The sequence below is a fragment of the Hoplias malabaricus genome, chromosome 6, assembly GCF_029633855.1.
Source record: "Hoplias malabaricus isolate fHopMal1 chromosome 6, fHopMal1.hap1, whole genome shotgun sequence".
Taxonomy (NCBI): domain Eukaryota; kingdom Metazoa; phylum Chordata; class Actinopteri; order Characiformes; family Erythrinidae; genus Hoplias; species Hoplias malabaricus.
This window is the reverse complement of record NC_089805.1, coordinates 2393806-2420512: the sequence shown is the minus strand read 5'-3', so window position 1 is coordinate 2420512 and position 26707 is coordinate 2393806. Positions and strand designations below refer to the sequence as shown.

General features: G+C 43.7%; 1 protein-coding gene across 1 annotated transcript in view; it reads left to right on the top strand.

Annotated features, from left to right (window-relative positions):
• LOC136699355 (meiosis inhibitor protein 1-like) overlaps positions 1 to 26707 on the top strand; it is a 55141-nt gene that overhangs the window by 8374 nt on the left and 20060 nt on the right. Inside the window, 19 exon segments of the mRNA XM_066674019.1 lie at positions 710 to 818; positions 1063 to 1154; positions 3546 to 3681; positions 6568 to 6679; positions 8545 to 8605; positions 8790 to 8832; positions 8835 to 8898; positions 11498 to 11657; positions 12341 to 12488; positions 14075 to 14353; positions 16391 to 16565; positions 18390 to 18485; positions 18768 to 18878; positions 19289 to 19443; positions 21174 to 21258; positions 21363 to 21541; positions 21678 to 21759; positions 22955 to 23061; positions 26230 to 26361. Coding sequence (XP_066530116.1) covers positions 710 to 818; positions 1063 to 1154; positions 3546 to 3681; positions 6568 to 6679; positions 8545 to 8605; positions 8790 to 8832; positions 8835 to 8898; positions 11498 to 11657; positions 12341 to 12488; positions 14075 to 14353; positions 16391 to 16565; positions 18390 to 18485; positions 18768 to 18878; positions 19289 to 19443; positions 21174 to 21258; positions 21363 to 21541; positions 21678 to 21759; positions 22955 to 23061; positions 26230 to 26361 — 2326 coding nt within the window.

Sequence of the window (26707 nt, the reverse complement as noted above, 5' to 3'; positions counted from 1 at the left end):
AGGCGGGAATACACCCTGGAGGGGGCACCAGTCCTTCACAGGGCAACACACACACATTCACTCCCACACTCACACCTACAGACACTTTTGAGTCACCAATCCACCTACCAATGTGTGTTTTGGACTGTGGGAGGAAACCCACGCAGACACGGGGAGAACACACCACACTCCTCACAGACAGTCACTCGGAGGAAACCCACGCAGACACAAGGAGAACACACCACACTCCTCACAGACATTCACTCGGAGGAAACCCACGCGGACACAGGGAGAACACACCACACTCCTCACAGACAGTCACCCGGAGGAAACCCACACAGACACAGAAAAAACACAGGAAAACAGGAATCGAACCCACAGCCTCCAGGTCCCTGGAGCTGTGTGACTGCGACACCTACCTGCTGCACCACCGCCTGTGTCTAATTAAAAATTTTTAAATTTATGACACAAACCTGCTTTCTTTTACACTGTGTTAATGTTTCATGATGAATGGACCAAAAGAAATGGAAATTAGTTCATATAATGATTAGTAAAGTTATTGTCCTTGTGTCACTGCGACTCTGAACTAGATTAAATGTTACAGACAGTGAATGAATTAATGTGCTAATCTTTAGTTGTGACAGAAGGAAGTATGTCAGGAAGAAGTTCATTCTACAACAAAATAATATCTCTGTAATATACAAATTCTGGTGATGGGTCTAATGTTTAGGCTCAATCATCAGTCCAGTCCAGTTCATTATGGGGAACTGAAGAAGATTGTTGAGGCTTTAACCTCAAGATGTGATGAGCTTCCTTCACACTTCATTTCACAACAGAGGGTGAGCAACAAACCAAATATATGGAGATTATAAGATACAGAATTGGATGCTCTGTACACATTTCTAATACACATACATATTTCTGTTTCTCTACATGCATAAATGCCATATATATATATATATATATATATATATATATATATATATATATATATATATATATATATATACACACATACCTTATTCTTTATATTATGTGTAATATATAAATGTTTAAAATATTTCTTTTGTGTGTGTGTTTAAGAGGTGTTTTTCAAATTCAGATTCTGGCAGCCAGTCATTTAGAGCAGGAGTGTTTTTAATCCAGGCCCTCGCCAGCTTTCAGGAAGTTAGCAGGTCAGTATTTTTACATAAAAGGGACTAAAACACAATATGTAAACATTGCAGAGTGCTGATTGGCCAGAGAGATTTGTCTACACAGCAAACTGCAGACCTCCTGGACAAACTAGCTGCTTGTAAAATCTCCAGTCTACAGTAACGAGCACATTTGATTTTATCTGACTCACGATGGCAGCTCATAAAAGTGTGCAGTGAGTTTTGCCAAAGAGCCATTTTCACTTACTGACTGACTGACTCCCACTGTTGAAACGCCTATGCACGAGTAGGAACTACCGTATTTTCCGCACTATAAGGCGCACCTAAAAAACTCAAATTATCTCAAAAGCCGACAGTGCGCCTTATAATCCTGTGCGCCTTATATATGGACCAATATTGAGCCACAACAGGTCTCGCAACTACGGTAAGCAGCCGCCTACTTCATTTTCTTCCGCGCGCGGTGCATGCTGGATATATACCAGTATATTTCATTTCCATTTGTTTTTTATGTAAAGACCCCAAAATGGCTCCTATTAAGAGACACGCATATGACGCAGAGTTTAAACTCAAGGCGATCAGTCACGCAGAAGAACACGGGAATAGAGGAATAAATTAGTAAAGTGAGCTTTACGTGTTTATTTTGTGTGTTGTGTGATTTTAACGTTTGAGCAACGTTGAGTTATTGATATATTGTTATCGCTTTGCACTATTTCGAGTGTTACTATATTGTGATTGTTATTATTATTGAATCGAGGAAAAGTCCCCCCCCCCACTATGTGGGGTATATTAACATTGCACTACATGTTTTACCTTAAACTACGCTGGGTTGTAATCTATTAATAAAGTTGAACTGACCTATCTGACTGTTTTGTTGACATTCCCTTTAGCGCAGCTCCATCTAATTGATGCATAACGTAACCCCCAGCCTCTACTGTAGCGTCTATTGTATGCGCCTTATAATCCGGTGCGCCTTATAGTGCGGAAAATACGGTACTAGTTCAGCCGTATTTCACAAAGAAAACATAAGGTGGCACTACTACACCGTCTGTTGTTAGTTCAGCCATATTTCGCATTCCATACGACTCAGACTGAGGATTTGGACAGAATCGACTTTTGGCTCCGATTTTAAAGCAGCAGCTCATTAGAAGATGAAGAAAAAAAGCAGTACGAGCACATCCAGATGTCATGGACAAATGTTATGGACCAGAATTATCCTGCTAATAGTTTAATAAACAAGGCTTGGGTTTAAATATTTTTTATATATAAAATTGCTATGGGTAGTGTCACATGGTTAAATATAAAGATGGATATTTTGCAGGGGATGGTGTCATGAAATGAATCACATTATCTGTAAGCGCACAGTTCGCGGTGGGTCCAGAGCCTACCTGGAATCATTGGGCGCAAGGCGGGAACACACCCTGGAGGGGGCGCCAGTCCTTCACAGGGCAACACACACACACACACACTCACACCTACGGACACTTTTGAGTCGCCAATCCACCTACCAGTGTGTGTTTTTTGGACTGTGGGAGGAAACCGGAGCACCCGGAGGAAACCCATGCGAACTCAGAGAGAACACACCACACTCCTCACAGACAGTCACCCGGAGGAATCCCACACAGACACAGAGAGAACACACCACACTCCTCACAGACAGTCACCCAAAGGAAACCCACGCGAACTCAGAGAGAACACACCACACTCCTCACAGACAGTTACCCAAAGGAAACCCATGCAGACACGGAGAGAACACACCACACTCCTCACAGACAGTCACCCAAAGGAAACCCATGCAGACACAGAGAGAACACACCACACTCCTCACAGACAGTCATGCGGAGGAAACCCACACAGACACAGAGAGAACACACCACACTCCTCACAGACAGTCACCCGGAGGAAACCCACACAGACACAGAGAGAACACACCACACTCCTCACAGACAGTCATCCAGAGGAAACCCACACAGACACAGAGAGAACACACCACACTCCTCACAGACAGTCATCCGGAGGAAACCCACACAGACACAGAGAGAACACACCACACTCCTCACAGACAGTCATCCGGAGGAAACCCACACAGACACAGAGAGAACACACCACACTCCTCACAGACAGTCATCCGGAGGAAACCCACACAGACACAGAGAGAACACACCACACTCCTCACAGACAGTCATCCGGAGGAAACCCACACAGACACAGAGAGAACACACCACACTCCTCACAGAGCGGGAATCAAACCCACTACCTCCGGGTCCCTGGAGCTGTGTGACCGTGACAACACCTGCTGGATTTGCACAGTATATTGTGCATAATTTACTTGGATGTAAATGTATACAACATTAGTTTGGGTTTATTTCAGTGATTGTTTTATAGCACACTGTAAATGTATGTGCGTTTCTCCAGACTGATGGTAGGGTTGGCAAGTGAGGCCAGTATGAAGGAAAACACACTTGATGAAAAGAATGAGGACGACACTCTTGAGTCTGTTTGTGTGTGTCTGCTGCACTGCTGTGACAGAGTATACATCCCCACAGTCACTGTGAGTAGTCACTCAAACACTCACTCACATATGGCTCTGCCATTGATTCTAATGTCTGAAAGTCGTATAAATTCTTGTATGTATAAAATTGGTTTCTAGAAAGAAATAACCTCATAATGAATCCAGAATGAGGATATGGTATAAATTAATATCCAAAATGGAGTTCTAAGTTTAGGAATAAACTTCTTATTGTCTTTAACGTATTTTGTAATTTATCCATGTGAACCACTGACACTTTTAAGCTTTTAAACTGAAACCAGGGATTCTCTGCTGAAGCACAATGCAAGATGCTGAAAAATATGTACAGTTTAAGGAGCAAAGTGCCGCCATTCCTACACATCCCTGTGTTTTTTTTATGGAAGGCTCATATTAGCAAGACAATGCTAATCCACGTTCTGCATGTATTACATTACCATTGTCCCATAGTAAAAGAGAGGTGTTAAACTAGTACAGAGCTTATAAAAACATTTGGGGTATTACATAATGAAAAATACAGTTTTAATGATTTGCACAACATTGAATTTTGTTAATATATATACAGAGAGAGAGAGAGAGAGTGAGTCATACTTATGAGTGGGGTTCATCAGAAAGGATTTACGGCCTGTCTAGGAAAACTGTTAAAGCTTCTGTCTGATTAAAATATGCAAAGACACCTTTTGGTGGATTTTTGGCAGCAGAATCAGAAGTGCTATAACAGCCATGTGCATACACTCACTTTTATGTAGGCCAGACATTTTGGGAACAGACACTCAAGGGAAAATGCCACATGAATATTATATGAGATAAAGAAATGTCACCTTAAATTTGCTTTTGAGCAGCTATAACTCTATACATTTGGTACTAGTAATTCTGTTTAAAAGCTGACCGGATCCTAATATAAATCACTGTTGCTATCATGGTGTAGCATCTTAGTGCCTTTTTCTGTTAGCATGTAAGTGTTATTCAAAAAACTATATTATGCAATGCAACATTCTCAATGATATTATCAGTGCTTATATGTGGGATTTCCAGCACAAGCAAGAGTTACTGAGGTGAAATTTCCATGCTGTTGTGTTTTCTTACTAGATGTCTGAAAATGCTTTGGTATTGTTTTATTATGTGTTATTGGACAAATAATTACATCAAAACTAAAAACCTAATCCTATTTTGAACAGTGATATATGTATACGAATACATTAACTAATTTTGTCTAACTGCTTATCTAGTTCAGGGTTGCAGTGTGTCCAGAGCCTAACCAGAATCATTGGGTTCAAAGCAGGAACACACCCTGGAAGGGGCATCAGTTCACACATTCACTCACACACTCACACTTACGGACACATTTGAGTCACCAATCCACCTACCAGCGTGTGGGAGGAAACCAGAGCACCCAGAGGAAACCCATACAGACACAGGGAGAACACACCACACTCCTCACAGACAGTCACCCGGAGGAAACCCACGCAGACACAGAGAGAACACACCACACTCCTCACAGACAGTCACAGGGAGGAAACCCACACAGACACAGAGAGAACACACCACACTCCTCACAGACAGTCACAGGGAGGAAACCCACACAGACACAGAGAGAACACACCACACTCCTCACAGACAGTCACCCGGAGAAAACCCATACAGACACAGGGAGAACACACCACACTCCTCACAGACAGTCACCCGGAGAAAACCCATACAGACACAGGGAGAACACACCACACTCCTCACAGACAGTCATCCGGAGGAAACCCATACAGACACAGGGAGAACACACCACACTCCTCACAGAGAGTCACAGGGAGGAAACCCACACAGACACAGAGAGAAAACACCACACTCCTCACAGACAGTCACCCGGAGAAAACCCATACAGACACAGGGAGAACACACCACACTCCTCACAGACAGTCACAGGGAGGAAACCCACACAGACACAGAGAGAACACACCACACTCCTCACAGACAGTCACCCGGAGGAAACCCATGCAGACACAGGGAGAACACACCACACTCCTCACAGACAATCACAGGGAGGAAACCCACACAGACACAGAGAGAACACACCACACTCCTCAGAGACAGTCACCCGGAGAAAACCCATACAGACACAGGGAGAACACACCACACTCCTCACAGACAATCACAGGGAGGAAACCCACACAGACACAGAGAGAACACACCACACTCCTCACAGACAGTCACCCGGAGGAAACCCATACAGACACAGGGAGAACACACCACACTCCTCACAGACAATCACAGGGAGGAAACCCACACAGACACAGAGAGAACACACCACACTCCTCACAGACAGTCACCCGGAGGAAACCCATACAGACACAGGGAGAACACACCACACTCCTCACAGACAATCACAGGGAGGAAACCCACACAGACACAGAGAGAACACACCACACTCCTCACAGACAGTCACCCGGAGGAAACCCATACAGACACAGGGAGAACACACCACACTCCTCACAGACAGTCACAGGGAGGAAACCCACACAGACACAGAGAGAACACACCACACTCCTCACAGACAGTCACCCGGAGAAAACCCATACAGACACAGGGAGAACACACCACACTCCTCACAGACAGTCACAGGGAGGAAACCCACGCAGACACAGAGAGAACACACCACACTCCTCACAGACACCCGGAGGAAATCCACGCAGACACAGGGAGAACACACCACACCCCTCACAGACAGTCACCTGGAGGAAACCCACGCAGACACAGAGAGAACACACTACACTCCTCACAGACAATCACCCGGAGCGGGACTTGAACCCACAACCTCCAGGTCCCTGGAGCTGTGTGACTGTGACATTACCTGCTGTGCCACCATATACAAATACACATATATGTATTCATTCTGTGTGTTTGTGTGTGTGAGTGTAGAAGGTGTGTGAACGTTTCCCTAGTCCGCAGTTGCTGGAGCCATTTTTCTCAGGTCTCACACTGCAGTTTATTCTCTCTCCATCACTCATGCCTGCCTTCGCTGCTAAACTAGGTGAGAACACACATAGGCAAACCTGAAAAGGTCATTTTCATTGCTGCAATGACACTGACATAGTGTTGGATTGTGTGATGCTGATACGTGTGGATCAGACAGTTTTAAAAGCCTTCAGTGTCATTGCTGGACTGAGAATAGTCCACCAGCCAAAGTCCATATCCAGCCAACAGCGTCCTGTAGAAACTGAAGAAGGACTAGATCACGAGCCACACTTATTATGCAGCATCAGATGAGGTACTGTCTATGACTTTAAATCTAAAAGGTGGACCAATGAGGTAGGTGTGTCTAACAGAGTGGAGAGTGAGTGGACACTAAAAACTCAAGCAGCACTGCTGTGTCTGATCCACTCATAACAGCGTAACACACACTAACCATGTCTGTGTCACTGCAGCACTGAGAATGGTCCACACCCTAATCAAACCTCTGTGGTGGTCCTGACATTTGAAGAACATTGTGAAATTGAGATAGAAGAACACATGCAGAGAATCATTTGATCAATAGCTGTAGAACTACAGAGTGCTGTATGGTCAGTGGAGCTGAAAATGGACAATGAGTTTAGATCGTTTAGTGTGGTTTCTTTCATATATATATATATATATATAATATGTGTATATACAGGGGTTGGACAATGAAAGTGAAACACCAGGTTTTAGACCACAGTAATTTATTAGTGTGGTGTAGGGCCTCCTTTTGCGGCCGATACAGCGTCAGTTGGTCTTGGGAATGACATACACAAGTCCTGCACAGTGGTCAGAGGGATTTGAAGCCATTCTTCTTGCAGGATAGTGGCCAGGTCTCTACGTGATGCTGGTGGAGGAAAACGTTTCCTGACTCGCTCCTCCAAAACACCCCAAAGTGGCTCAATAATATTTAGATCTGGTGACTGTGCAGGCCATGGGAGATGTTCAACTTCACTTTCATGTTCATTGTATCATTCAGGACACAATGTTTGAACCATTGGATGCACATGGTCCTCTAGAATGGTTCCGTAGTCCTTGGCAGTGACGCGCCCATCTAACACAAGTATTGGGCCAAGGGAATGCCATGATACGGCAGCCCAAACCATCACTGATCCACCTCCATGCTTCACTCTGGGCATGCAACAGTCTGGTGGTACGCTTCTTTGGGGCTTCTCCACACCGTGACTCTCCCGGATGTGGGGAAAACAGCAAGGTGGACTCATCAGAGAACAGTACATGTTTCACATTGTCCACAGCCCAAGATTTGCGCTCCTTGCACCATTGAAACCAACTTTGTCATTGGCATGAGTGACCTAAGGTTTGTCTACAGCAGCCCGGCCGTGTGTATTGACCCTGTGGAGCTCCCCACGGACAGTTCTGGTGGAAACAGGAGAGTTGAGGTGCACATTTCTGGATATTTTTGGATACAATCCGGGTCAGCACCTGAACATCCCTCTCAGACAGCTTCCTCCTGCGTCCACAGTGAATCCTGTTGGATGTGTTTGGTTCTTCTTGGTGGTACGCTGACATTACCCTGGATACCGTGGCTCTTGATACATCACAAAGACTCGCTGTCTTGGTCACAGAGGCGCCAGCAAGACGTGCACCAACAATCTGTCCTCTTTTGAACTCTGGTGTGTCCCCCATAATGTTGTGTGCTTTGCAATATTTTGAGTAAAACTCTGCTCTTACCCTCTACTAATTAACCCTTCACACTCTGCTCTTACTGGTGCAGTGTGCAGTTAATGAAGATTGTCCACCAGACTGCTCCAATTTAGCCATGAAACCTCCCACACTACAATGACAGGTGTTTCAGTTTCATTGTCTAACCCCTGTAAATAAACAATGGCAAAATAGACATGGTCTATTATCTTTAATTGGCTCTGTCTTTCTCCCTCTAAGCCTCTTCTGGTTTCATTAGACTGACTCTAGAACTCAAGGCTCGTCTGTGTTCAAGATACAGGTACAGCAGTCACACTCATGGCAGGTTTGGTAAGATATTTGAAGCTCTAACAGACACTGCACTCTAAAGAAATATATATTAAATCTGTCTAAAAGGTGATGTGAGTGTGGAGGACTTTACTAACTGAGATGTCATATTGCTTTTCTTGGTTGAATGGTTCTGTCTGTCTGTCTCTCACTTTCAGACACTCGTCTTTAAATGCAGCTTGCTGTAGTTTCATTCTGAAACTAAACTGTGTGTGTGTCTTCTGTCCCAGCCAGACCCTGTGACTGGCAAACACATGCAAGGTATGTGTGCGTGTTGCTATTATTCTGCCTGGTCTTATTACAGATATCCTGTGGTTGTATTACAGTAAATGATTAGTTTATATTGAACTAGTATACATCCTGATATTAAACCTATCGGTAGTCAGTAAAACCCTACACTGTAAACTCGAATAACTTTGCAGAAGTTACCACTCACATTTATGGACATTTATGCACAGCCAGTCCACCTACCAACGTGTGTTTCCGCACTGTGGTGGAACACACCAAACTCCTCGGGGCAGTGACCTGATGCAGGACTCGAACCCACGACTCTAGAGCTAAGTGAGAGTGATTCTCCCTCACACTGAAATAAACATACGAACCTGTCCATATTCACTAAAAGCAGCGACCCCCAGACCCCATCCACCATCTCGGCTGAAAATTGCTGCACTGTTCTGTCTGTGGCTGATGCATAAACTCATAACATTTAAGTTCAGTTAAATCGCTCATATCCAGCTTTTTTTTATTTAAAACCACAAACAGGACTCTGGCGACACGGTGGCACAGCAGATAGTGTCGCAGTCACACAGCTCCAGGGGCCTGGAGGTTGTGGGTTCGATTCCCGCTCCGGGTGACTGTCTGTGAGGAGTGTGGTGTGTTCTCCCTGTGTCTGCGTGGGTTTCCTCCGGGTGACTGTCTGTGAGGAGTGTGGTGTGTTCTCCCCGTGTCCGCGTGGGTTTCCTCCGGGTGACTGTCTGTGAGGAGTGTGGTGTGTTCTCTCTGTGTCTGTGTGGGTTTCCTCCGGGTGACTGTCTGTGAGGAGTGTGGTGTGTTCTCCCCGTGTCCGCGTGGGTTTCCTCCGGGTGACTGTCTGTGAGGAGTGTGGTGTGTTCTCCCTGTGTCCGCGTGGGTTTCCTCCGGGTGACTGTCTGTGAGGAGTGTGGTGTGTTCTTTCTGTGTCTGCGTGGGTTTCCTCCGGGTGCTCCGGTTTCCTCCCACAGTCCAAAAACACACGTTGCAGGTGAACTGGCGACTCAAAAGTGTCCGTGTGTGTGAGTGAATGTGTGTGTGTCTGTGTTGCCCTGTGAAGGACTGGCGCCCCCTCCAGGGTGTATTTCCGCCTTGCGCCCAATGATTTCAGGTAGGCTCTGGATCCACCGCGACCCTGAACTGGATAAGCGCTTACAGATAATGAATGAATGAATGAATGAAAACAGGACTCTGTTCTGATCATTCGGTCAGAATAGGGCTGTTTTTGACAGGGTGAGAAAGGTGCTTTGTTGTTTGGTTCTTGTGATATTTTGACCAAAGCCATAACATACTTTTCATTAAGACCACAAGGAACTCTGTTACGTTTTGTAAAAGTAATTTGTCTCTTTTGGCGACAGGGACATGGAGGTTGTGGGTTCTAGTCCTGCTCCGGGTGACTGTCTGTGAGGAGTGTGGTGTGTTCTCTCTGTGTCTGCGTGGGTTTCCTCCGGGTGACTGTCTGTGAGGAGTGTGGTGTGTTCTCTCTGTGTCTGTGTGGGTTTCCTCCGGGTGACTGTCTGTGAGGAGTGTGGTGTGTTCTCTCTGTGTCTGTGTGGGTTTCCTCCGGGTGACTGTCTGTGAGGAGTGTGGTGTGTTCTCCCTGTGTCTGCGTGGGTTTCCTCCCACAGTCCAAAATCACACGTTGGTAGGTGGATTGGCGGCTCAAAAGTGTCCGTAGGTGTGAGTGTGTGAGTGAATGTGTGGGTGTGTGTGTTGCCCTGTGAAGGACTGGCGCCCCCTCCAGGGTGTATTCCCGCCTTGCACCCAATGATTCCAGGTAGGCTCTGGACCCACCGCGACCCTGAACTGGATAAGCGCTTACAGATAATGAATGAATGAATGAATAACCAGACTTGTCATGTTGTCAGTAATTAATAGAATGTTGGACAGATTACAAAGTAATGTCAAATCACATATATATATATATATATATATATATATATTTCCTTCCTTACATTTATAAAACAATTGCTATAATATAATATACTATAATATAGTTATATAATATAATATAGTTTTTGGCAGTCAGGCAATTTATATTACACCAATTTATATGAAATAAATCTAAATAACACATTTTGCCCAAAGAATGAAGAGCATGTATTTTTATAGAAATATATAAGAATAGCTTTAATAGTTTTTTAACCATCACTGTGACTTGGACTGTCCGCTGTATGACTTTGTAAAATGGCACCCTGTGGCTCAGCTGGCTAAGCACTGACCATATAATTGGGAGATCTATCCCAGTGCTGCCAGTGCCATACATGTCCTGGAGTCATAGAGAGACCATATTACCTTCAAGTGCAGTGCCAGCCAATTTTGTCTTCTCCTCTAAATGTGTTGAGCCATCCAGTAATTTTGATTTCCTTGACTTTCTCTCTCTCTCTCTCTCTCTCTCTCTCTCTCTCTCTCTCTCTCTCTCTCTTTCTCTCTCTCTCTCTCTCTCTCTCTCTCTCTCTCTCTCTCTTCTCTCTCTCTCTCTCTCTCTCTCTCTCTCTCTCTCTCTCTCTCTCTCTCTCTCTTTCTCTCTCTCTCTCTCTCTCTCTCTCTCTCTCTCTCTCTCTCTCTCTTTCTCTCTCTCTCTCTCTCTATGTCTCAATTTGGCCATCTTTCTCAGATGAAGAGGAGGTGGAATATGTTTTGCGGGAGTGTCTGCCATCTCTGTGCTGTCATGTATGTGACTGGCCTTCATTGTTAGTGGAAGTTCCAACAGAAAGTCAAAACACACAGTTCTGTTTACTCCACTTGTTGTACCTCTCACTGCAGCACAATGACAGGTCTGTTTGAGTTGCTTCTGCTCATCTGTCTATCAGTTCTGTTAAATGTTTAACCACATTCACTCAGGAGGGTTTTCCTTACTTTCGCTAGTTTGAACATTAAAAAAAATAATGGTGAAAAAGTACTTAGCAACCAAGAAGAAATATATATGACATTCTTATTATTGATTTCTTAGTAGCACCTCCGTACTTTGTCATGTTGAATCTTTACACACAATTTCATGAAGGACCATCTGGGATGATGTTAGTTAGTGGCAGTGAGGAATTAAACAGTAGTTAGCTTCATATGTTTCAGCTTGCCCTCCTCCTACCAGTTTGGTGGGGTTGTGGGCCCTAGCTAAAGGTTAGAACTGTGGAGAAGTAAATTGAGGAGAATATCAAGTTTACAAAAATTATTGAAAATCCAAATTCAGTCGGTTGGTCCTAATTAATACTAAATGTGTATTCCTTGGGAAAGAAATGTGTTATTTAAGAAGTGTAATCCTATGCAGTGCAGTTTGTCAGGGAGATTAACACAAAAGAAATTTAACCGTGAACTTGTCACACGTTTCCTTTAGAATAGAATAGGCCTTTGAGGATTTTACCTTGACGTATTTTGGAAGTCACACACCTCTTTCCGTCAAAACAGCAGTAATTAATTTATTCACTTTGTTTCTGTTTGTTTGTGTGTGTTTGTTTTGCAGGTTGCTGCCTGATGCTACAGTTTTTCCCGCTGTGGTCCGGTTTGTGTGTATGATGCAGGAACAGCACGATTCCCTTCCTCCATCTATCTTACTCCCAGTGTTTTATCTTTTGGCAGTGACACAAGAAAGCAACCCTGATCTAGATGGGGTAATTTAATGCATCATATTAATTAATTGTAAATTTAAGGTTTCATAATGCAATTATGGGAGGCATGGTGGCGCAGCAGGTAGGTGTCGCAGTCACACAGCTCCAGGGGTTTGGAGGTTGTGGGTTCGATTCCCCTCTGGGTGACTGTCTGTGAGGAGTGTGGTGTGTTCTCCCTGTGTCCGCGTGGGTTTCCTCCGGGTGACTGTCTGTGAGGAGTGTGGTGTGTTCTCTCTGTGTCTGCGTGGGTTTCCTCCGGGTGACTGTCTGTGAGGAGTGTGGTGTGTTCTCCCTGTGTCTGCGTGGGTTTCCTCCGGGTGACTGTCTGTGAGGAGTGTGGTGTGTTCTCCCTGTGTCTGCGTGGGTTTCCTCCGGGTGACTGTCTGTGAGGAGTGTGGTGTGTTCTCTCTGTGTCTGCGTGGGTTTCCTCCGGGTGACTGTCTGTGAGGAGTGTAGTGTGTTCTCCCTGTGTCTGCGTGGGTTTCCTCCGGGTGACTGTCTGTGAGGAGTGTGGTGTGTTCTCCCTGTGTCTGCGTGGGTTTCCTCCGGGTGACTGTCTGTGAGGAGTGTGGTGTGTTCTCCCTGTGTCTGCGTGGGTTTCCTCCGGGTGACTGTCTGTGAGGAGTGTGGTGTGTTCTCCCTGTGTCTGCGTGGGTTTCCTCCGGGTGACTGTCTGTGAGGAGTGTGGTGTGTTCTCCCTGTGTCCGCGTGGGTTTCCTCCGGGTGACTGTCTGTGAGGAGTGTGGTGTGTTCTCTCTGTGTCTGCGTGGGTTTCCTCCGGGTGACTGTCTGTGAGGAGTGTGGTGTGTTCTCCCTGTGTCTGCGTGGGTTTCCTCCGGGTGACTGTCTGTGAGGAGTGTGGTGTGTTCTCCCTGTGTCTGCGTGGGTTTCCTCCGGGTGACTGTCTGTGAGGAGTGTAGTGTGTTCTCCCTGTGTCTGCGTGGGTTTCCTCCGGGTGACTGTCTGTGAGGAGTGTGGTGTGTTCTCCCTGTGTCTGCGTGGGTTTCCTCCGGGTGACTGTCTGTGAGGAGTGTGGTGTGTTCTCCCTGTGTCTGCGTGGGTTTCCTCCGGGTGACTGTCTGTGAGGAGTGTGGTGTGTTCTCCCTGTGTCTGCGTGGGTTTCCTCCGGGTGCTCCGGTTTCCTCCCACAGTCCAAAAACACACGTTGGTAGGTGGATTGGCGACTCAAAAGTGTGTGTGTGTGTGTCTGGGTTGCCCTGTGAAGGACTGTCGCCCCCTCCAGGGTGTATTCCTGCCTTGCGCCCAGTGATTCCAGGTAGGCTCTGGACCCACCACGACACTGAACTGGATAAGAGTTACAGATGAATGAATGAATGAATGAATGAATAATGCAATTACGAATTTTATTGGAATGTACACAGATCAACCATTAATTTATGACCACGTCCTAAGTCCTGTTTCTACACTCACAGTCTATGGTCATTGAGGCTGAGAGAATGGACAATGAATGTAGAAACAAAGGAAGCCATCATAATGGTCAGAGATATGCGTACTGTTAATAATTATTATTGTGATATTTTTATTATTTATTAATGTTAATTAAAGGCACATTTTCTTCTCTCTTACAGATTGCTTTAAACAATATTGCTAAAGCTCTCTCCTCTGGTCCTCTCTCTTTCTCTCTTCTATCCTCACCTCATCCTTCTCTCCTGCGCTTCGTCTTCCGATACCCTGCACTAAGCGAGAGATTTGGGGTGAGGGTTTTGTCTGGCTGGCTGGCAGGTGGGTTAGAACTGCTTGTGTGTGGAGAGAAAGAACAGAGTGTCCCAGATCTCAGCAAGAACTTAGAGTCATCAGTGCTCCTGGAGCTGATGGAGAAAACACCCTCTATTATACTGACACTGCTGGTGAGATTAACCTTTTCTTTGTGTAGCCTAAATAACGTGATCTAACAAAGCTGGATGCTGCATGATCAGCTAAACTGATAATAAAACATATTACCACATACACTTACATTTAATTCTTTTCTTTAATGATTCTAACTAAATATAAACATTTCATTAGCCACGTGAATTGTGTTCTGAAGGAGTACAAAAAAACATGATTCTCCTTGACCAAGTTGTATGTTGTTGTGGATAGTCTCAACCTTCTTTCAGAAAACAGTCATTGGACAAGATAATGCACACACACCGTTCTCTGAGATCAGACTTTAAAGGCTAAGCAGCAGCTCTATGAAAGAGTCAAACAAATAAATACAGTGGAGTTTGAGTTCCTAACTTGTGTTTATTGAGAGTCAGAAAACATGTTATTTCTTACTAATTGAAGGAACAAGGTTTAAAAGACCGTTGCCCCCCCCCCCCCCAACGGTGTTGGGAAACTCTAATAGGCGTCTTGCCTGTGACGTAGATGGTGGACAACACTCTAGAAGCTGCACTTAATTTAATGCAAAATGAGGAAAAGGTGTGTTGTTTTTGGCTGCAATCATTCAATGTACAGTGGGACATCTGTGAACAAATGACCCAAAGATCCCAAAATATCCAGAAAATGGACTACATTTGTCCACTTTAAACGGGCACTTTGGAAAGGACCCTCCGCTCACTCCGTTATCTGTAGCTCATTTCACTGGCGCTTTTCCAACAATATGGGCATGTAAGGACACCAACGAAAGGTGTTGAAGAGCCTCTGTAACATGGAGGTAAACAGGGTAAGGACACTCACTTCGCCTGTTTTAGTTGGTGTTAGTTAACGTTAGCTTGACTCGCTAAACTCGGTGCTCAGATTATACTCGGCTACGTAGCTGCATTACGGAGGTTTATAGTGTCGGATGAATTCGAGTTCGACTTCGATCACATTTACAAGAATAACGGTGCCTCTACATTTGAGTTTAGCTTATTGCTAGGCTATTGTCATGAATAATGTTGGTTATTTAGCTAGATACTGTCATAACAGTCAGTCATAACGGTGTTTTACCGCGGCGTTGTTCAGCCGTTGTCCACCAGTGACGTCACGGTCGTGTTCGAGAATTTCTGTAGCGAGCTCGGGTTTTTCTGTCAATTTAATAAAATTGTCAGTTTTAAAGCAAATTAAGCTGCTATTTTCATTTTAATTCATACTTATATCTGTCAGTAACTACAATAATGTGGAATATTCATGGAGGTCCATTAAGTGGTGCTTAGCCTTTAATCAGAGGAGACAAACTCTTAATTCATCCCTGATAGGACATACATTTTCATAGGCGTAACTGGTGTGGTTTATTGGTTCATGTTCTGGTTCTGGTAGCCCAACATTTTTGTGTGTTGGCACTCGGTCAGATTTTAGCATAATAAACATTTGATATTTTCAGCCTTATTCTGGATGTAATCTCGTAGTGTTTACTGGTCAATAACTCAAATCCGAACAGGTCTTTTTTCAAATCCCAACAGCCAGTGAAAGTCAAGAGAAAATTGAACACCAAGTTGATAAAAATGATTGAAGTGAACCTCTATAATTGATCATACCAACCAAGTATTCTGTGCAGTACATCCTCAAGACGATTTCCACATTTCTACTCTTTTGGATTAACTCGGTTATAACATCAGGAATCCGCTTGTTTTCGTCACCCAGCACAGCTGATAGCAGACACATTTGGGCGTAATTTCTGCTACTTTTGTCATTTATGGCAGTTATGTTGGCTACTTCACTGATACTGAAGGATCAATGCCCTTGTGTGGTATTATTAACAAGCATTACATACAAATAACACATACAAATATTAAGAATTTTTCATAATTTAGTTTATTTGTGTGTGTAGTGATAAGTGACTTGTGACGGGACCCCTTACAATATTTAATAGTTACAAATTACAGTGAATAAAATGAGATGTTGATATTTTGTCTCTTACAAAAATATTTGTCAATAAAATTCCGCTTTGCATCTGTCTCTCTTTTTGTTCTGTTTCTCTTAAGGGTGTTTTGTGTGAAGATAATGTGTTAGTAGCTGCTCTGGCTTCTCAGGTGTTGCAGTATTGCCTACAGTCTGGGCACACCTGTAGCTCTGCCCACACTCACCTGTTCAAACCGGCTCTCCTGAAGCTCCTGCAGAGAGTCACCTGTGACAGCGACAGTACAGGTGAAAGAAAAGGTGTTTTTCAATCTGTTTGACTCAGTCTCAGCTCAACTGCCCTGTCCAGGCTCCACCTAGAAATATTTCTTTGTGAATTGTTTTGAGTGTGAGTGATGGCAAAATTCCCATTCTAATTTCTTGGAGTACAATCAAGGGTTTTTTAAAGTAATCTTTCTCTGTAGCACTTTCCCACAACCAGCTCCTGAATTACAATTATTATGGCCTTTATTTAGCCCAGAAATAGGTGCTGAAAATTGGGCCCTGTTTGGTTCTTCTGGTTTGGCCTTTTATCAGATAATTTACCACATCTGGTCCCATTTATATTTTAATTCTATGTTAGCTGCATGGCTTTAAATTCTGGTCACTGACATGCCATCAATATTCGACTTACTAAATGTCACTAGTCCGGCTGTTTGGAGTGAGCTCTGTTGAGTGTAGCATATCGAAGCTTTATCACTTACAGTGTGTATTTTAAACAAAATTTCTTCTTCTAGAGTTTTAAGTAAACAGTGATTAAAGCTGTCCTATAACATGAGCTGCATGTATAATTGGACTCATTTGCATATTATGCAAATTGAGTGTATTTCCCTAGGGTAATATATGTCTCCTCCAGCAGTTCCACACAACTGATTGAATGCATGTGTTTCATACTCGTACAGACATTTTGATCCAATGGCTTATGCTTTAAAGGCTTGAAATTTAAACACATGCTGCGTTACTTTACCTCTGAGAGATGGATTGGATATTTATGTTGGGGGAACTGCAGTAAACATTCAGTTCTTATTTTGGATAATACTAGGATTCAGGGTTCATTTCACTACATAAATGAGTTGTTATTAACATAATTTTCCTTACAGTAAATACAGTATATACTATAAGTAGAAGTATTCTTTAAATAAAATATACAAAATGCAGTTCTTGACTGATTTTACAATGTCATGATGTGCATGTTCTGTAGGCTAGTAAATGTGATTCATTGTTGTAAAAGACATCTAACTTTCATTCATTCATTCATTGTCTGTAACCCTTATCCAGTTCAGGGTCGCGGTGGGTCCAGAGCCTACCTGGAGTCATTGGGCGCAAGGCAGGAATACACCCTGGAGGGGGCGCCAGTCCTTCCACATTCACTCACACACTCACACCTACGGACACTTTTAAGTCGCCAATCAACCTACCAACGTGTGTTTTTGGACTGTGGGAGGGAAACCCAAGCACCCAGAGGAAACCCACTCATATACAGAGAGAACACACCACACTCCTCACAGACAGCCACCCCGAGGAAACCCACGCAGACACAGGGAGAACACACCACACTCCTCACAGACAGTCACCCGGACCAGGAATCGAACCCACAACGTCCAGGTTCCTGGAGCTGTGTGACTGCGACACTAACCTGCTGCACCACTGTGCCGCCCCTAACTATAAAACTAACTTTCCAAATGAATTAATTAAATTTTCTAATAACATTTTCAGCATTACTTTTTTGATGTACACAATTTTCTGCATTTTAATTATAAGTTATTTTAAAGTTAAAAAGTGTGAGTGAATGTGTGTGTGTGTCTCAGTTGCCCTGTGAAGGACTGGCGCCCCCTCCAGGGTGTATTCCCACCTTGCGCCAAATGATTCCAGGTAGGCTCTGGACCCACCGCGACCCGGAACTGGATAAGGGTTACAGATAATGGATGGATGGATGGACTGTGTCACAGATGATATTTCACTGTTAGCTCAATAAGTTAAAATGTGAATAAAGCTTGATGACGACAAGCTGATACTTGTTGTTTATTTTATGATCCAGTTTTAGACAGAAATTCCTAAATAAATTTTTAATTTCTATTCCTGCAGTGCCAGGCTGGATACTGGAGGTTTTGTGCTTAGTGCAGAATATTTTACCAGCTCACAGCGATATGGACAACACAGACTTTAAACTAGTCTATCACGGTAAGAGCACACTTGGATCTTCAGAAAGCATATGGATTGTATGAACGGTAATGTTAAGATGATGCTTTATGTATTTTCATATATGATGTACCAGTACTGAATGTGGTCAACAGTACAAGAAAGCTTCTACATTTAAAATGGTCTAATTCCAACTATCCTCAATAGCTTTCATTTATTATTACCAACATAAACCCAGAGGGCCGTCATGTCTCTCTTCATCATCATGTGTATATTCATCCTTAATCTGAGCATGTAATATTTATGTGGTGTGTGTGTGTGTAGTGAGTAATCTTGTAGGAAAGGTGAAGAACAGTAATTCAGAGTTCCTGCTCCCAGCCTTGAAGTACCTCTACAGCTGTCTGGCCCTGTGTCCAACACACACCGCCGAAAGAGGTAACACACAAGAACTCAATATTAAAGGCTGTCAAAAACCATTCACATACAACTGTATCCATACACATATGAACACAAACAGACCCTGATGTGCATAGCTTCAGGGGCTAATTGTATTGTGCGTTCATGTACCAAATTCAGGTTTTCGTACCTCATGCTTGTGCATATGTACAACTAAACAGGGACACAAACAAAACACTATTTAAACACAGAATCCCAATGTAGATCTGTGACAAAATACAGTGTAAAATGTTCTTCAATACGATCATTTGCAATGCCCCATTTACTCCCTGGAACTCATGAGTGGGTTCATTCTAAAACTTCACAGATGTAATAATGGACATGAACAAAGCTTCTAGCAGTCTTGTCTTTGTGCAAAGCTTTTTACCATCCTTCCCTTTTATTCCCAGTGGTCTCCATGCTGCTGGGCAACACAGGTGTGATGGAGTTGCTGCAGGTTCAAATGTCGTCCTTGTCTTCTTTCTTAAATACGTCTCCAATCATTTGCTGCTCTCTCCTTCTGCTGAGCTCACTCATCACGCTACAGCACACACTGTCTGCAAAGGTATAAATAACAGAGGTTTCAGAACAGTATTCCCACCTGACTGTCTCTCTCTCTCTCTCTCTCTGTGTGTGTGTGTGTGTGTGTGTGTGAGAGAGAGAGAGTTTGATAATCATAGGTTTCTGATTAGCTTGCAGGATTTCCAGTGACCTTTGAAATCTCTGACTGGGTGAAAATTCAGTGAAAGTTCTTTGTCTTTTATTTTTTTACTGGAGAAGAGTGTCAGTTTCGCCTAGTTTTTAATCTCTGCTCAAAGATGACTGTCAAATAATAAATACACAGAGAACCTTTACGTTTTCCTGTATTGTTCTCGGGTGGCACGGTGGCGCAGCAGGTAGGTGTCGCAGTCACACAGCTCCAGGGGCCTGGAGGTTGTGGGTTCGATTCCCGCTCCGGGTAACTGTCTGTGAGGAGTGTGGTGTGTTCTCCCTGTGTCTGCGTGGGTTTCCTCCGGGTGACTGTCTGTGAGGAGTTGGTGTGTTCTCCCTGTGTCTGCGTGGGTTTCCTCCGGGTGACTGTCTGTGAGGAGTTGGTGTGTTCTCTCTGTGTCTGCGTGGGTTTCCTCCGGGTGCTCCGGTTTCCTCCCACAGTCCAAAAACACACGTTGGTAGGTGGATTGGCGACTCAAAAGTGTCCGTAGGTGTGAGTGTGTGTGTCTGTGTTGCCCTGTGAAGGACTGGCGCCCCCTCCAGGGTGTATTCCCGCCTTGTGCCCAATGATTCCAGGTAGGCTCTGGACCCACCGCGACCCTGAACTGGAAAGCGCTTACAGATAATGAATGAATGTATTGTTCTCAACATTATATTGTTCTCCCCTTTCTCAGTACTCACACTTGCACCCTCTATCCCCCTCAATAAGTTTGATGTGTCACATGACCCTCTTCCCATTGAAAAAACAAAAGTTGGATCCAAAATGTCCGACTTTAAAATGGCCGCCATAGTCACCACCCATCTTGAAAAGTTTCCCCCCTCCCATATACTAATGTGCCACAAACAGGAAGTTAATATCACCAACCATTCCCATTTTATTAAGGTGTTTACAGATAAATGACTCACCCTGTAGATTATAAAGACTGATGAAATGATTTGTTAGTTTTGTAAAAGAGAAGAAAATTAAAAGCTTGTGAGTCACAGCCTCCAATCCTTCATAAGATATTATTAAAAAATATTTCAGCAACCTTCAAACTATTTACGTTTAAGCGTCTTATAAAATGCAACAATATTAACCCCAGTGTGGCCAACGTGTTTCACATTTAAACTGTAGTGATGTAAACACCTGGAGGGTGCAACTGTGTCCCATTCTGCTGTTATCACACCAACCCCCCGTCAACACATGAACCCTCACGACCACTTGTTCACCATTCGACAAAGTCATCAAAATGCTCATTTCGAGGAAGGGCTTCGGGCAAGACTTGAAACACGGATTGTGTCTGAAGATAAATGGATATTGATGATATTGAAGGGCTTCATTATCAGACTGTTTTTATTCATCTCCATCATGCAGTCATCTGAAAAAGGAGAATCTATATGCACCACATACTGATATAGAAGGAAATATGGTTATTGTTGGTGTTCATTAGTGAGTGTGTACTACAAAATACAGTAGCATAAGTACATGTTCAATAAAAACACACGTGGAAAACACACCCACATGCAGCAGACCTTTTTTTTGTTGTGTGTTGTAATATCTTTAAGTAAGAAAACATTTTGAGTGTGTCCATATGTGAGTTTCAGGTACATAAGATTGTGTCTTTAGATCTAGAGGACATGGTGAAAGCACTAACCTTCTATAAAAGGCATACTGACAGCTTGGAACTGGGTAAGACTAGACCCCCACTCGAACATATCTATTAATAGGTATCAAATACTCAGTGTGTTTTTTGAAGACTCTCTATGTCTTTATCTCTCTCTCTCTGTCTCTAGTGTGTACAGTGCGGCTGATGCAGGCTGTCCTGGATGTTGATCTGTCCTCTCCTGTAGTGTGTATATCAGAGTGTGCAGGGCTGCAGCACCCCCTGCAACCTTCAGATGGAGCTCTCTATCCTTTGAGTTATAGAGGAGCTACCAGCCTAATGACAGCATTACAGAATCTACTGCTGCAGGTACACACATACATATGCACTGAATCAGTGTGTCTGTAGCAGCTGTCTGCACTACTTTGATATTGAGTTCTGCTCATTGGGACTGCTCTTGGAGACTCATGTATTATTCATATCTGTGTGTGTGTGTGTTTTACAGAAGGAGGAGATATTGCTCATTGCATCGGTGAATTGTCTGAGGTCACTGATAGGCTTTTTGCATAGAAGGAAGCCTGCTATAGGTACAAAGAGGTGTACATTGTTGTTTATGCTTATGCATTTATTGTACTCTCAAAATGTCAGAGACCACTCTTCATCTGTTGGATTTTCAGTCGGGTTAATTAAGTTCATAATAATGTTATATAACATGATATTATAGTAGGGCTGCACAGTGGGGCAGCAGGTAGTGTCGCAGTCACACAGCTCCAGGGATCTGGAGGTTGTGGGTTCAATTCCCGCTCTGGGTGACTGTCTGTGAGGAGTGTGGTGTGTTCTCCCTGTGTCCGTGTTCTCCCTGTGTCCACATGGGTTTCCTCCGGGTGACTGTCTGTGAGGAGTGTGGTGTGTTCTCCCTGTGTCTGCATGGGTTTCCTCCGGGTGACTGTCTGTGAGGAGTGTGGTGTGTTCTCTTTGTGTCCGCGTGGGTTTCCTCCGGGTGACTGTCTGTGAGGAGTGCGGTGTGTTCTCCCTGTGTCTGGGTGAGTTTCCTCCAGGTGACTGTCTGTGAGGAGTGTGGTGTGTTCTCCCTGTGTCTGCATGGGTTTCCTCCGGGTGACTGTCTGTGAGGAGTGCGGTGTGTTCTCTCTGTGTCTGCGTGGGTTTCCTCCGGGTGACTGTCTGTGAGGAGTGCAGTGTGTTCTGCCTGTGTCTGCGTGGGTTTCCTCCGGGTGACTGTCTGTGAGGAGTTGGTGTGTTCTCCCAGTGTCCGCGTGGGTTTCCTCCGGGTGCTCTGGTTTTCTTCCCACGCTCCAAAAACACACGTTGGTAGGTGGATTGGCGACTCAAAAGTGTTCATAGGTGTAAATGTGTGAGTGAATGTTTGAGTGTGTGTTGCCCTCTGAAGGACTGGCGCCTCCTCCAGGGTGTATTCCCGTCTTGCACCCAATGATTCCAGGTAGGCTCTGGACCCACGCAGACACAGGGAGAACACACCATCTCCTCACAGACAGTCACCCGGAGCGGGAATCGAACCCACAACCTCCAGGTCCCTGGAGCTGTGTGACTGCGCCACTACCTGCTGCCCATGTACTTAACTTAATATTGCTTTATAGACAGGCATCTGTGTAATAATTTGTTATGTTTTTTTCTTTTTTCCCTGCTGTATTTGCAAAGCTAAAGAAATTAATGTCTGTTAATATCTATGACATTTGTAGAGAACTGTATACGAGTGTGTTACTGCTGATCAAATGTTTTTTTTTTCATACTTTGTGTGTGTAGCGCAGTATTTAGTTTGTCAGCCATGGAATCGTTTCTTGCTGTACTCTCTGCTAAACTCAGGAGCGAACCTGACACTACACCCAGCTACACTCGGCCTACTCACTCTGGTGAGAATCACACACTCCCACTATCTCTTTTTTTAAAGACACACACACACACACACACAGAGTTCAGGCTTGTTTCCACTGGAGGGAGAAAATGAAATGTCCAAAAATCTGGAAAGCAGCAACATTTCTGCATCTATTTTTAAATAATGACAAGGCATCTTAAAAAAGACATATACATATAATGGGATTTGTTTAACAACCCCAGGATCATTAGTGGGCAATACCACTTCAATGGCCTTAATATGAATATAATCATTAGCATTAACAAGAATACAATTAACATAATCACTACTGCTGTTGACTGCTTTCTTTGGTGTTTTTCCTACAGTCTTTTATTTGCTGGTAATTGTCAATGGAGTAATTTTCCTAGCCGCCTCAGGCTTGTAACTCTAGCTTCCTGTGTGACGTTAGGAGAGTAAATGTCAAAAAACAGCTTTCGTTTCAAACTGACATGACAAGTATTGTTTATACGTCTTAGTAGCTTTGCCAAGTTTATTGACATGCGGCGATGGGCTGTAATGCTGCCTTTATTATGTTATGAATATGAGGCATCTTTAGAAAAAACAGTGAAGAACAGCTGCTGTGTCTGTTTCCATTGTTTTGGAAAGTTTCCCAGCAGCAGGTCATTGAGAAAATAACACAGTTTAAAACTCGTAGGTCCTAGAAGATATTTTGTTGCCTAAACATTAAATTGAACAGAATACAATTGCTGTCAAAACAAAACATTGTATCGAACAATAACCTTATAAAAGAAGGGAGACGTCTTAGTTTTGGACCATGTTTAATTGGTCTGACTCTTTTGAAAGTGCAACCCAATATAAAGAACAGATGGTGCTTATTTTCGTTAATATATAGTCATCCACACACCCAAACTCTCAGCCCGTTTTCTGTATTTTCTGTGACTCTTTACCAGTTGTAGGAGTGTGATTCAGAGAATTGCATTATGATGATTTTTCCCCCATGTAAAGGGCACATAAACAGTGAGTGCAGGCTTCTGTGCCATTTTCATACACAACACACAGGCAGAAATGACAAGTTAGTTTGTGAAACTGATCAGTACATCAAGCCCTCTCTCTTTCTTTTTATACACACACACCCACACACACACACACACACATCTACTTGCATCTATGTTGTCTTTTTTCTTCCTCTGATTCTTTTACTCACACTTCAGCCTTCAGGGTATGTAAGTGTGTGTGTGCGTGTGTGTTTTCTACAGCAGGTTGATGATTTATTCACAGTGCTGTCAGGACAGAGAGAATCTGGAGTGTGACAGGAGGAGAAGATTCATCCCTCATTCATTCCCAGCATCAGACACACTCACAAGTGTTTACCATCATTTGTCCCTTTTTTTTAAACTCAAAAAAGGACATTTTACCCAAACACTGGTGCTGATTTAACCCTTTAATTTGATATTTAAAGTGACCTATAATAATGTGAGCCATCAAAGCTGAAAATTCTCAAATATGTATTTAGTTTGTGAACAAATAGAAAAATTAATGTCACACATCGCAAGGCTGAATGTCAGACACAGTGGTCTATATTCGTCAAAGATGCATATGGTTGAACTGTAAAAATTCTGTGGGGAGTGTGGTGTGTTCTCTCTGCGTCTGCGTGGGTTTCCTCCAGGTGACTGTCTGTGAGGAGTGTGGTGTGTTCTCTCTGTGTCTGCGTGGGTTTCCTCTGAGTGACTGTCTGTGAGGAGTGTGGTGAGTTCTCCCTGTGTCCGCGTGGGTTTCCTCCGGGTGACTGTCTGTGAGGAGTGTGGTGTGTTCTCCCTGTGTCTGCGTGGGTTGCCTCCGGGTGACTGTCTGTGAGGACTGTGGTGTGTTCTCCCTGTGTCCGCGTGGGTTTCCTCCGGGTGACTGTCTGTGAGGAATGTGGTGTGTTCTCCCTGCGTCTGCGTGGGTTTCCTCCAGGTGACTGTCTGTGAGGAGTGTGGTGTGTTCTCCCTGTGTCTGCGTGGGTTTCCTCTGAGTGACTGTCTGTGAGGAGTGTGGTGAGTTCTCCCTGTGTCCGCGTGGGTTTCCTCCGGGTGACTGTCTGTGAGGAGTGTGGTGTGTTCTCCCTGTGTCTGCGTGGGTTTCCTCCGGGTGACTGTCTGTGAGGAATGTGGTGTGTTCTCCCTGCGTCTGCGTGGGTTTCCTCCAGGTGACTGTCTGTGAGGAGTTAGTGTGTTCTCTCTGTGTCTGCATGGGTTTCCTCCGGGTGACTGTCTGTGAGGAGTTAGTGTGTTCTCCCTGTGTCTGCGTGGGTTTCCTCCGGGTGCTCCGGTTTCCTCCCACAGTCCAAAAACACACGTTGGTAGGTGGATTGGAGACTCAAAAGTGTCCGTAGGTGTGTGTGTGAGTGAATGTGTGAGTGTGTGTTGCCCTGCGAAGGACTGGTGCCCTCTCCAGGGTGTGTTCCCACCTTGCGTCCAATGATTCCAGGTAGGCTCTGGACCCACCGCGACCCTGAACTGGATAAGGGTTACAGATAATGAATGAATTTTCATCAGTTTCATCTTTGGGGTTCCTCTTTGATGATACTATGAATGGATGAGGGATTAATTTATTCTTCCTCCTGTTACACTGCAGAATCTGTCCTGCCAGCATGTCTGGTATGAGTTGAACCTAATAGTTTAAAATGCTTGATTTGCAGTTGCATGATCAAAAATATCAGTGTGATCTTAATGTAATATTAATTTGAGCACATGGCAAGCCTTTAAAAGTTAATGACATTATATTTTAAATGTACACTGAAATAATCTAACGCAGTGCCTATTCCATGTTCCTTTTAAAGAAACATCACACTGCAATAATATGTTTTTTATATATATTAGTTTTTAGGATTATAATCCCACTTCTCCATTACACAGTCACGTCATGCTCTCGTCCTAAATCTAAGAATTTTTGTTTCACGTTTTATTTTTAAATAGAACACATTTTAAAATTCATGATCATTTGTACATTTTTGTTGGTTGTTTAGGCCCAGACAAAGTTTTGGCCGTTTAAGGCCTGCATCATCACACAGTTGCTTCAAAAGCTGTCTAGCTGTTAAATCATTTTTTATGCTTGTTGTATATTTTATATATGGCTTTGTGTAAATATTTAAGCCTGAATTTTGTCATTCAATTAAGAATTCACAGATATGTCTTTTAGTTTATATTTTCGTGTGTGTGTTCAGCTGGTCCACTGGTCTGAAGGCATAACTCAGTGGGTCTCTGATATTGAGTGTGTGTGTGAAGCTGCAGAGAGCAAAGGAGTGAAGGAGCTAGGAGAAAACAGCACACACACTCTGAAACTACTGCTCACTGAGGTAATACACACACACACACACAGGTGCATCTCAGTAAATTAAAATATCATCAAAAATAGTTCAGTTCAAAATGTGAAACTTATATAGATTTATTAAAAACAGAGTGATATATTTCAAGAGTTTATTTATTTTTAATGTTGATGATTATGGCTTACAGCCAATGAAATCCCAAAAGTCTATATTTCAGAAAATGGGAATAATGAACACATGCAAAGCCTACCTAAGCCTTTAAAATGGTCCCTTAGTCTGGTTCAGTAGGCTGCACAATCATGGGGAAGACTGCCGACTCGACAGATGTCCAGAAGGCAGTCATTGTCACCCTCCTGCTGTATCCAAGCATATTAAA